The sequence below is a fragment of the Centrocercus urophasianus genome, unplaced genomic scaffold (genome assembly GCF_019232065.1).
Source record: "Centrocercus urophasianus isolate 14NV4802_14NV808 unplaced genomic scaffold, USGS_Curo_1.0 seq_15, whole genome shotgun sequence".
NCBI lineage: Eukaryota > Metazoa > Chordata > Aves > Galliformes > Phasianidae > Centrocercus > Centrocercus urophasianus.
In genome coordinates, this window is record NW_024884697.1 from 43,423,112 (window position 1) to 43,435,697 (window position 12,586).

At 36.9% G+C, this 12,586-nt stretch overlaps 1 protein-coding gene across 6 annotated transcripts in view; it reads left to right on the plus strand.

Annotated features, from left to right (window-relative positions):
- Window positions 1-12,586, plus strand: part of VEZT (vezatin, adherens junctions transmembrane protein) — a 46,260-nt gene that overhangs the window by 12,863 nt on the left and 20,811 nt on the right. For 5 of the 6 annotated variants that reach the window (XM_042815544.1, XM_042815545.1, XM_042815547.1 and 2 more), the window contains exons 2-4: window positions 1,615-1,749; window positions 8,084-8,173; window positions 9,761-9,936. In XM_042815544.1, coding sequence (XP_042671478.1) covers window positions 1,615-1,749; window positions 8,084-8,173; window positions 9,761-9,936 — 401 coding nt within the window. Of the gene's footprint in view, window positions 1-1,614; window positions 1,750-8,083; window positions 8,174-9,760; window positions 9,937-12,586 lie in introns of those variants that run through there. The other variant, XM_042815546.1, reaches the window with a different exon arrangement.

Below are 12,586 nucleotides of genomic sequence, written 5' to 3' on the forward strand. Positions count from 1 at the left end.
AAAATGACAGGAGGTGTCACACTAAAAAAATTCCCACAAGGAAGTGAGTCATTAATGTAGGGTAGTGCTTTGCAGCATCATTGTCATGAGTGAGGGGACTGCCTGCACCTGCACGGAGCTGTGAGCTGGTATGAATGTTTGAGTTTCAGGTTGAGTGGACTCTGAATCTGATGTGAGTAACTCAAGGGGAGTATGCAAAAGTGTGCATCTGCATGCTTTCAGTAGATAAGACTGGTCCAAATTGGACTTTGGTGATGGGTTAGAAATAGCCCTGCCAGTAACAAGTTCATTTATTAAGCTAGAATTGATGATTGCTTCAGTTTTTCTGTACAGCAAGCAGTCATTTGAGGTTTGCTCATGTTGGTTCTTGGTCATGGTGGAGACTATTTTCACAGCTTGTTTCTGCAGACCTCCGCAATTGTTTGCCAGTTACAGTGGAACTTTTACTTCTTACTGTTCTTTTTGTCTCCCTGATAGTAAGCTACAGTTCTTTAGATGTTTTCTGTTCTTCATACGCAGTTCTTACCTGGTTGCAGATTACTGTGGGAAGTTGGTAAAGATTGAAAATGAATTTCTAAGCAACGAGACTGAGAAGTTTTCTTAAAGCAAAATCTCTTTACATCGACTGTGTAGAACTGGAGTCAATGTACATTTACTCTTCATCAAATATGTAATAAATATTGCTGTATGCGTGAATGCTAGCAAATAACAGTTATTTAAATCTAGATATCCAGTTAGGGGTAAAAAGAGAATGCAAAAGTCTGTATAGGTAAATATTTAAAAATGTGAAAGTCCATTCAGTGGTGAGCAGAATCTCATGCTTACTCTAAAAGATTTCCACAAGGATTTTTCTTCAAGTAGTGGTTTTGCCAGCAACCTCAAGATCTTGATTTGGGTTGTTTTGTCTTTTTGTTTGTTTGTTTTATTGTAATTTTTTTTAATAACTGTGACACTCAGTTGCCAGAAGTGCCAGTGTTCTCAGAGAGAGCAGAAGCCATTTTCTAGATATATTTTTTTCTCATTTGTGTAAAAGGCTCCTTAGGTCCCTAATCTGTACTGAGTTTTCATTTACTGAAGTTTGAAACGTGCTCTAGTTTTCAAGTTTGCTTCAGTAGAAGTAACACAAAATGTATTGATTCAGTTTTTATGAACTTAAGAATACAGTGTCATCAAGTGCTCTGGAGACACACAAGAATATTTTAAAATATATTGCTAAGTGTTTAGTTTATGTATTGGTTACGTGTACGTTTTAAGCTAAAGAAACATCTGGTAACCTGGAAAAATATGGCTTTGAAAGAAGTTGGTTGGTTGTATGTTTCTCATCACACCGTATATTGACTTTTGCAACCTTTTTCACTGCAGTCAAGATAAAACTTGAGAGAGACTGAAAACAAAGGTTTGACTTATTTGTTCTTGCTGTGACACTGTGGGTTTTTTCCTGTTACATGCCTCATTGCTGACTGCATTGTTTAACTGTGCTTCATCATGTTATAGTCATATTTTATGGTAAATAGGGAATATCTTTTTCTCTTGGTTTTGGTTTGGTTTTTTTTTGGTTTTTGGTTGGTTGGTGTTCTCAAATTTTTCCTTTTATTTTTTTTTTAACTCTTTCAGAATTCACCACTCTACGAGTATCTGCAGGATTTGGGACACACTGATTTTGAAGTATGTTCACCTGTGTCACAGAAGGCAAAGCAATGTGCAGTAGAGGAAGGCCAGAGAGAGAGGACTGTGCACACTGCCCAGAAAGTGAGTGTTCTCCTTTTTCTTAATATTTATCCTCCCAAAGAGAGCCACATTACTTCACAGATAGGCATAATTGGAGAGGATAAAGATGGAATTCTTACTGTAATAATTAGAAAGAAAAGTTAATAGTAACAGTTTTCATGTGTTGTCTGCAAGTATGTTTAGGAATATCTGATCTGCCATTTTATTTTGAGATGTTCTTTGCTTTTATGTGAATTAGGGAAGAAAAATGCTTTGATAGTAAATTCTGTAAGAGTTGTAAATGACATTATTTACTGGATATTATTACTGTGGCTTGGATGGTAATTCTATGAATAACACCTGCGATTTTCTGGAACAAAATGTTTATAAGTCCCAACCCTTCTCAATCATTCAGTTCCTAAATGTCACTTCTTATGTAACAAAATACTAAGAAAGAGGATTTCTGGGAAGTAGAAATACCAGAGCCAATCTGAAGGAGAAAGTAGAACAGTGCTTAGATTCTGGCAATTTTTTAACAGTAACAGCTGACAAGGTCCATCGGCTAATAAGCTCAGACTTCTTATTTTTCTATTATTTTAAATAAAGGCTAATGAATTTTTATGATCATTTTTGTATTAAAAGTATTCTTGAGAATTAAGAGCTTGGAGAATACTGAAATACGGTAATGCTGTAAAATATAGCATTAATTTGGTCACTTAACACATACAATGGTCTACTCATTTCTTGTTTTCCTTGTTAAAAATAAATGTGATTTTACTCTTATTGATAGCATGTAGGCCATGTGGTTCAGCTGATGATCTCTAGTGCGGGTGAGGAAATTTCAGTCTTGAGGCAACCAATGTACAACTCTCTTTGCTAGTCCTAAAAAAGCAAGTACATAGAAAATTCCATAGTCAGACAGTCTGTCTGACTATCCTCAAATCAGGGGTTCACAACCCTTTCCCTCTCTTTTGTAACCTCTGCTGCTTCCCTGCTCCACAATATTCCACCTTTCTGATTAGCTGGCAGTGAACTAGGGAGCAGTGTGATACAAGTGCTCCTGAGCTCTCCAGAAGGTCTCCCTGCAGGATGTGGTGGATGGGGGGATCATATAGTGAATGAGGTGAGCTGATATTTCTCTTAGGCTTCTCTTTTTTTTTTTTTTTTTTCCAAATAGTTCTTAAGATGCTTCAAGGAATGAGTCAGATAATAGTTGCAATTAGTTAGGCGTTATTTCAGCATAAAACTTTCAGTTTTGAATGTGTCCTTCCTGTTCCTCCTTCATGTCAGATCCAGGCATTTTTATTTCAAGGTCTTTTAATCTGTTCTGCTCTGTGTGGGGTCTTAGGTAGGTAGGCTTCAGAAGTATGTGAATTGATGTGGATGTCACTGTTGTTTTTCTGATCTGGAGATGGTGCACTTTGTTACGAAAAATAAAGTAATGCAACTATGGAAGTCAGTACAGCAGTATGATTCTATGTTCATGTATGTGTCTTCCACTGAATTTAATGCGAAACTGCTATAGGGTTAAGAACCTTGAAAGTGTAATGATGTACTGATTTTAAAAGCCTCAAGGATTCTGTTGTTTGGTTTTTTTCCCTTTGTTCCCCTTCAAATATTTTACTGCTTTGGGAGGAAGTCCTCTGGTATTACGTCAGCTGAAGAAGTAATTCATCATGGCTTGCTGGGCTACTTGAAAGCACAGGGCATTTGAAAATGGATTGCACATTTCTTACGAATACCAGGATGACATTCATACTGTCTCATCTCAGTCTAGACAAGGATGCATGTGGGGGAAAAAAGGAAGAAACATTTGTGTAATTGGTAGTGATAAAATTTCGTAGGTTCTTCTAACTGTTGTTTCAGTAATTTGGGAACGTCTTTTGTAATCTAATGTCAGAAAGTCTGTTTTTGTGTCCCATTTTTGGCAGAATATTTCAAAAGGAGAGAGACAGCTTGCCACATGTTTGAAGAAGTGCACCGAAATAAGGAGGATCTGGGCCTTTGTTAAAACTTCTCTGTGACGTACAGGCAAATCATTTCAATTCCCATCCAATCATTTCCTCATTTTTAGATCGGACTGTTATCACTTCCCTTCTCTCACTGTTTGCTGATGTAGTCTCCTGACATTATAAAATATCCGGGAAGCAAGTGGTTTCCAATCTCTGAATACGTACCCCCTCCTAATGTGAAATGATCTTAGCTGAGTCTTTAGGATAGCATAAATAACATGAACACAGTAGGTGTTCCATGTCGAACAATGCTTAGTACATGGATATTATTTTCTTTCTATTGTGAAAAGCAAGTTTACAAATGGCTTCAACTTTAAAAGATACTTCAGAGTTAAATCTGAAGAGTACAGATCAAGTGCATAAAAAAATAGAGTTTTGGCTTTCTTGGTTACTATAGTCCATCTATCTTTCCTACATTTTCTAACGGATCTGAAACACCATGGCATCTGAAACAATACTCTTTTCTTTAAAAGGTGGTTTACTTTTTAGGGGGAGCATCCAATTCTGCTTTATTTCTCCATCTTCATCCCATTCTGCTAAATACAGGATTTGTTCTGAGTAGAAAAGGAGATAAATAATGTTCCTGAAGAGAAAAGTAAATTAATATTTTTTTTCTAGGTTGTCAGCTGACTGATAGTGGAAAACTCGTATTAGAAAGGTTGCAGTGTTGCTATGTCTTTGAGTTGGGATTGTTTACTCCTCTTGTAAGGCAAGGGGGATCCCTGTTCAGGTACAATCTTGTGACATACAACAGTATTTTGGCAAGGTAAAGATCTAGTGTGGGATCTTAGTAGATTGAAAAATCAAATCTAGGAGATAAAGATGTTCCTAGTGACTGATAATAACGTTGCTGTGTTTTGCTTTCCTACAAAGCAGAGCATGTCGTTCAGGCTTAGTGAGAGATAAAGGCATCAGCTGAATTTGAAGTGCACCTTAATTAGTTTTTTGGTTGGTTAGTTTTGTTTTGTTTCCTTAATCAGGTCGTGGTCTTAATGAACACTGAAATGAAAAGCTGTAAAGGTACTTCAAGACTGCTCTGAGGGCTGAGGGAGTATAGAGAAGTGGTTTAGCATGGTAATTACAGTTGCAGTGCTTCTGGCTGTACCAATCTCAGGAGAAAGTTACAGCCAAAGTTCTGATCTCATGGTCACTTGATATTCAGAAGCACTGTTTAAAGGAAGCTTTAGATTTGTTTTCTGGAATTAAGCCAGAATTATTTGTGCAATTCTGCTTGATCTTTAAGGAATATGCTTCTTTCATATACATTTTTCCTTTCTCATTCATTTTCCTAGACTGCTGTGCATATCTGAGTGTCTTGACTGATTTTACTCTCACCTCATCCTGACTCCATCCTGACAGTTATCATCACTAGAACAACGCAGGTACTAGAGGCAGATATTTAGCATTCTGTTGAGGCCATCAACAGAAATTGGAAAGGAGGGACAGGTCCTTGCCTTTGCCTATGGCTTCCACCTACGTAAGGCCAGCTTGGAGTAGCTGGAAGGTTTTACTGCTTAGTATTAACATCTTTCTGAGCTGCACAGAATTGGAAGGCGCCAATATTAATGATGGTGTTTTAGATGCTGCTGAATTGCCATTTCAAGTTCACCCTGCATAGAAGAGAAATATTTCTAAGAATTTTATTTTAGGTTCAAAATGAGTGATCCTAAAATGTTTGATGTTCTGTGCTACTTTGTAAATGTTAGACAGTGGATATCTTCAATTCTGCCAATTAAGCTTAGTAATAAACTTAATAATAATTACTTATTAAGCTTATTAAGAGAATTCATTTGGCTGACTCGCTTTCTGATGTTGTAAGAATGATGCTCCAGAAGCACTAGCAACATGACCTGACTTGTGCGTTGATGCAAGTTGTTTTACTTGTCAGTAACACTCCCAGTGGGAATGCAAGCTGTGAGACACTGTTCCAGGGAACTGAATAATTGAATGTGTTACTGCACTCTACTGGGTCACAGCCCAAGACAGTGGGTTGTCTTGTTTTGTTTTCAAGCACTGACATGCCTGTTGAGCATTTATGCAAGCTCATATTTTTATTTTTAATCTAAAACGTGGCGAGTAAACCAAACAGTTATGTAACACATCAGTCTGGTTTTTTCAGTAATTCTACAGTCTAGTTTAGTCAGCTGGTAGCAGTTTAAAACTGTCTTTGGTGTAGATTTAAATGCTTATGATAAAAACAGAAGAACTTCACAAGGCCAAGCAGTGGAAAAGCTCCCAGAGACATCATTTTAAATGAACAGCTCCTTTTGCACTTCACTGTTCTAAGGCAAGTACTTCAGAACAAAGTATTTGCCTGCTGCTCAGATGTAGAACAAAGTATTTGCTCTTCAAATGTAGGGCAATGGCTTTATTTATTTCATCTCAATTTTCCACAAATTGTCATCAGATAATTTTGTTTTGTTTGCACCACTTCACAAGAAACTCTACCTTGGAATATCATCTACTGCTCCAGTTTGTGACACCCTTCTCCCCCTCAGACACATGGCAGTGCCCTTAAGTAGCCTTGAATTCTTTGCCCATACAGCAAAAGTGATTCTTGCTTTTACCAGCATTACTGATAGTGATGATAGAAAACAGTAGGAGAACAGGCCTTTTTATTTTTTGATAGCTTGACTGTGTTGCACTTGAAATTCTGTAACATGCTTGAAATCCCCATCTGCATTTATTCTGTAGGCTAAGTAGTGTGAATTGCAGGGGTAGCCCTTCTTAACAAGACTTGGTGATAGCTGTGTTCTGGAAAGAAGCATCATTACAAAAACCATATTGTCAGTTTGTCTATCTACTGGTCTACTAATTCTTTTTGACACAGGTCTGTAGTTCTAACTGTATACTGAAAAGTGCATGCAAGAAAAACTTGAGTTAAGTTACCTAAGTGGATGCAAAAGTGAGTTAATTCAAAAATTGTTCTGTGAATCATAAAGGCTGCAGAGGGACAATTTCTGGTGTTGTTCAAAGCCATTCTGCTCTGCATCAAAACTTCTGTCAGTGCCTTTCAGAGGTCTGTTAAATTGATTGGTGTGTCTGTTCTAGCTCCCATCACTGGCCTTATGTGAAAAAAATCCCAGGCTGAGCACAGCTCAGTACTTTTGTTGTTTAATTTTATTCTTCCGTTTCCAGCCTTAGAGTTGGAAGCGTGATGGAGAAGTTTGTGTTCCTCTTATCACAGAGCTGCTTCAGGGGCATTTCTGTAGTTTGCATTGGAACAGGGTTGTACCTGGAATCCTGAAATCAGAGGCTCAGTGTCGGTTCCTCTGGGCAAGTGACCTTTCAGCTGTTTTTACGCTTCTCTGTCTTAAAAAAAAGAGAGAGAAGAAAAGGAAGAAGCTGATTTAATGCAGATACCGTTTATAGACTAAGCTCTTATGATTTTTTTTTATTGTTGATGTGAGGTTGTTGTTTTTTTGTTTGTTTGTTGTTTTTTAAATAGTATGGCACAAAATGTAGGTGCTTCAAAATTCACATTTTTTTGCCCTACATTTCACTTGATTGTACTGTGTGTCAGCAGTTTGAAAATTGACATGTAGGGCCTCAGAATTCATGAAATAGTCATAGGTAAATACTTTGAAGAATATTTCCTGACAGCTCAGTCTGAGGAAAGTAGATGTAGAGTGTCTGTCCAAAACTTTGCCTTTTTCATGAGAAGTCTGGAGAGGGAAGCAGAGTCATGCATCTATTTCATTATGATATCTTCATATATTTTAGGAAGATGTGCGAGTAAAATGCGTGGTAACAGAGAGCAGGTTCCCCTAATTAGTGTTGCTCAAAGTTACATTTACAGCTCAGATGAAGCTGTGTATTTAGATTTCATGGTAGAGGCAACATGGGGAGAAAAGTAGCTGATAGCAAGTGCTGGTGTGACAGGGAGTTTCTGAGACAATTCCTGTTAAAATCATGCATCCCTGCTTCTGTTCACTCATCTTTCAGTATCTTGTCCTCCAAGGAGAAGTTCCTCTCCCAGTCTTCTACTTTTCTTCAGTTTCAATCAGCCATTTAACACTGCTGCTGCTTTTTTTTATCCTGAAGAAGAGAGAAAATCTTTGTACTGAGTTGTTGCCAATCTGAGATAAAACAAATTCTAGCTGTATTTATTTTTAACAGTACAGCATAACAATTCATTACATTCAGTAGGTGGGGTGAATGAAGCTTTATTTCACAGTCTTGTGTACAGGCAAACTGAGCGGAAGCAGATGTTCCCGTACTCTGAAGTTAGGCCAAATAGACTAAGGGAAACTTCCTTGCAGGTACATGTGTCTGATTTAACAAGAAAAGAAATAAAGAAATTGTCTGTCTGTTATTTCTTCCTTTTTTTTGTTTTTAATGGAAAGAATTTCTGTTCCTTTCAGCAAAGCATCCTGTCAAAACTAGTTGAGTTCTTCAGAAGTTGGTTTCCCTTTCCACAATATAAGAAAAACGATGACATACTGCACCGATTGGTAAGAGATTTTTTTTTTCCTTTTTTATAATTTCCTTTCCTAATCCACAGGTCTTCCCCTCCTCTGTACCTTCTCTTCCAAGCACCATCTTTAGTTTCTCTTGGTTTTTTTTTTCCTTCTAGCAGTTTTACTTAATCTTTAGGCAATATTGTTTCAGGTTCTCAGAGGTAGGATGCATGGCAAATTGGGCACACATACAGTGAAGGAAAACTGCCAGCAGCCAGCTTGAATATATTCACAGTGTAGAAGAGACGGTCAGAAATTAAATAAATTCTTGAAAGCTGAAAGGAATTAATTCACATTAAAACTGCCCCAGTCAGTGGAAGACACTGCAAAAACACTGAGAAAGTCCCTAAGTTGCATTCAGTGACTTGCAGACACAGCTCAAGATGAAAGCCTGTAGAGCATCATTTAGTGCCGCTTTGCCCTCTTACAGCTTCTTAGCTCAGGCGTAGCAGTGTGCTTGGGCAGCTCCACCACTCTTGGTCCTGTCCTGGGCTATGTGTTCTGTTTCTGCTCTATTCTCCATAGTGCTTTTGCATTTGGGAAAAGCAAAGTAAACGAATGCACCACCATGGAAATGTTGTGTTAGACTGTTATGGAATCTAACAGTTAGAAGTTTGTTTTCTCTACTGTGATGCAAGAATGAATCACTATATGTAACTTAGGGGAAAAAAAAAATGTTGAGTTATATGAGAAGTTAGGAGTTTCCATTTCTAAGAGTTCATCCGATTGCTATCGCTTCTCCCTCATTTGAAGAGGCAAGATCTCTGCAACATCTTGTTACTGACTGTCCTTTTAATTCCCTTCCTCCTTGTTTCTCTTTGAATTAGAACTTTTGGCTTCACAGCTTTTCTAACCTTAATTTCTTGAGACAGAAATGCAACCAAAGAATATGGAAAACGTTTCTTCTGCTGCCTGCTACTTTAGGGTAACAAAATGACACAGGATATTTTGGAGGATGGCAGTTTCCTCTTGAACACAGCCCTAAAACTATGTTTTCCAGTAAGTGTAGAGTGCAAGTAGTGAAAGAATTTTAAAGAATTTAAAGAATTTAACTAGCTAGTTTGTGAAAGCCTGGGTTTTCATAAATAATCTAATTTGGTCAGTGCAGACTAAAAAGCTTCTGTAATGTGAAATGTCAAACTTCTGTAAACTTCTGTTAACTTTTGCTCTCCTTTCCTTCCTGTAATCTAGCTAGATGAAAAAATGCCACATGTTCGGTTTTGGTGCTTATACAACATTCTCAATTGGAAGGGTTCTGTATTGATAGTTTGGTGCAATATTTTGGCATAATTTGACGTGTTTTCTAGATATCACTACTGTCTAGATCTGATCACAAGTCAACGTGAAACACCCTGCTAGGCTGAAGTAATAGATAGAAAATTAGTTTTTAAATTTAAGCATGTTTAGAAAAGTGAGGTAGCCACTACTGGTATACCTGAAATATTTCTGAATCTTCAGGAAGAGTTAGCTGCCAGTGAAGTGTAGGGTGTCTGGATGTTTTCCTTGTTATCATAACTTAATTTTAAGAGTTTACATGTTCTTTACTAACACTTGTTTTTTCTTCTGCTTATTTGTGGTAAGGATGTTGGATTTCGATTTGACACGCTCCGTACCATCCTGCAACAGGAAGTTCTGCTGCAGGAGGATGTGGAACTGATTGAGTTCCTTGACCCGAGTATCCTGTCTGCAGGGCAGTGTAAGCAACAGGAAAATGGACAGCTTCCAACACTACGCTCCCTAGCAACTCCTAATATTTGGTATTGTACAGAGAATATCTGTTACAGTGTTCACTCTTAAACAACAACAAATAAATATTATATGTTCTTTACATAAAATGCAGCAATATAGTAACTTTTTTTTTCTCAGATCTTTGAGTCTTTGGTCCGCTACTACTCACATATATGGATAAACATGTTTTTGCCTCAGGCATTTTATTGAAAGAGCAGTTTTAATCTGAGATAGATACATAAGCGTAAGTCAGTACTTATAAACCCTAACAGATGCCATGAATAAGAACTTAACATTGATGAATTAATGAATTCCGAAAGCCATATGGGGGTGATTCTGATAAATTAGGCATAGTTGTGTGGACTGAATTGGAAAGTGTCTTTTTCACTCTGGCCTTTTTAAAGTATGTTAATTGTAAGGGTGAGCAATTTTTGTGGGTTTAGAATACTAGAAGAACAGACAAAAGAGCATTTAAATGCAATGCACTGAAATTAGAAAAGGCCGGTGAAATTCATCCTGGAATACTGAAGGAGCTAGCTGCAACACTGTCTAAACAAATACCACCTGTGTTTGAAAAATAGTAGGAATGCTGGATGGTCTGACTGACTGACTGAGAAATGGGCAAGCATCAGTAGATAAGAGCAGCTTGTAGCACAGGCCAGTGTATATTCTCTTACATATGTTAGGATATGTTAGGATCATTCCATATGTGGAATGATTCTAAGTTCTCAGCCAGTTAGAAAAGGAAGAAAAATGTTTATGATATATTATGTCATAATTGATATTCTTTCTCAAACAAGAACTTTCAAACCACCATTTCTGCAATGTTTTGTTCCTGGTCCTAACACTATTCATGGTTTCTTAAACTGTTCAAATGACAAAGAACATTGACAAAATTTGGAAATATTGCTTACTTTACATATGACACTACTTTTTAAGTGTTTTGGTAGATAGGAGTTCAAAAGTATCTTGACAAATTGCAGAAATATCTTGAAATCAGTAGAACAGTCAATAAAGACAAGTGCATAATACTTCCATTGGGAATGAAAAATCAAATTAACAGCACAAAGCTGAACAGTTGGGTAGACAGTAGTACTTCAGAGAAGGATCTTCATGTTGTTGCAGAGCATAAACTGAAAAAGTCAGTAAATGGAAAAATCTTATCTCACAATCCTTGTTATATACAACACACAGGGGATTTAACTTTTTCTCCCTGGTTCCCTGTGTATCGACTCTGAGTTTTGATGCCATTTTTTGTGAGGTACAGTTAATTAGAAAAAGTACAGAACAAGAAAAATAGTGAGTATAAAAAATGCATTCTTTTGAAAACAGTTGAGGTAGGAAAGATTGTTTGTCCAGCATGGAGAAAACTTACGTGGGATGAAACAGTCTTATGGGTAGTAGAAGGTAGTAAGGAAGCGATGTCAATGTGCGCAGAAAAGCAAAGGATTCGAAGAAAAATAATTTGATCAATTTCCAAAATATTTAGGCTGAATTTGGGGGAAATCTTTGGAACTCTGAGGATGCTTAGCAGTAGGGATAACTACATGGGTGCATTTGGCATCGTCTTTATCTTCCTGGGGCTGTCAGTGATGATTTAGATAACCAGAAACTGAAAATCAAGAAGCTGGTCTCTTTGACCACTTCCAGTCTTTCATTTTGGAGATTTTTGGGGCAGATTTTTTTTTTTTTTCAAATATGCTAATGAAGTTACAGACTGTGTGTCCCTTCTTTAAAGTTATTTATGTACCTGTAATATTTTAACTGTACTTTTGCTGAAACCTGTCACTAGAGCGAAAGAGTTAAAGAGTTAGCTTTTGTAAACTAATTGAAAAATGGCTACAGAACTGTCCAGCAACTAGAAAATCCAGCACCATGTTTGATTTCAGGGGGGAGAAAAATGATATTTTTATTTCAAAAACTTCAAAGATTGAAGTTTTTTATGTAGGTTGAAACCCATATCCTGTCCATCTCTGTGAAGACTGATACAATTTTACAAAATTGCAGCTATAATACTAGATGTGAAACACCTTGTATTTTTTAGGAGTTACTTGTTGTAGATTTCTTTCTAGATGAAAATAACAGCCTTACCAGGTTTTGGAATTGTTCTTTAGAAATAACTGAACTGAGATACTAATTACTCTGTCTTTTTTTTTTTTTTTTTTTTAAAGGATTTTCAGAGGCTGCCAAATAATCTAAGATAATTATTCTATCTATGCCATGAGAATGTGCTCAAAACTAGTTGTCTGTTGGTATCCGAGTTAATTGAGTCAAATGGCAAAAAATAAAGCTAGTGTTACACGAGGGTTTCGTTTCCAAAAAAACCCATACCCTTTCCTAATGTATTTTTGAACCAGGAAATACAGATATTCCCATTCCTACCCATTCCAGCTTCTAATGCTGAGTAGTCAGATTGGGGTTTGGCTTTGTGGGTTTTGTTTTGTTTTAAGGTCATATGAAATAAAGTGGCCATTTGAAGTGGTATGTCTTTCTTCTACTTTTGCCATTAAATGGCTGGAGAAATGTTTCTTCAGAGTATACCCAAGGTGTAATATCATGTGAATGTACATTTAATCTGCAGCTTAGTGTTTTCTGGTGTTTACTTTTTTTACTTAAGAATCTACATGTACTTCCTGCTTGTTTGACCTCAGGAGTCTGTGATTGAAACTACTTTCTGTA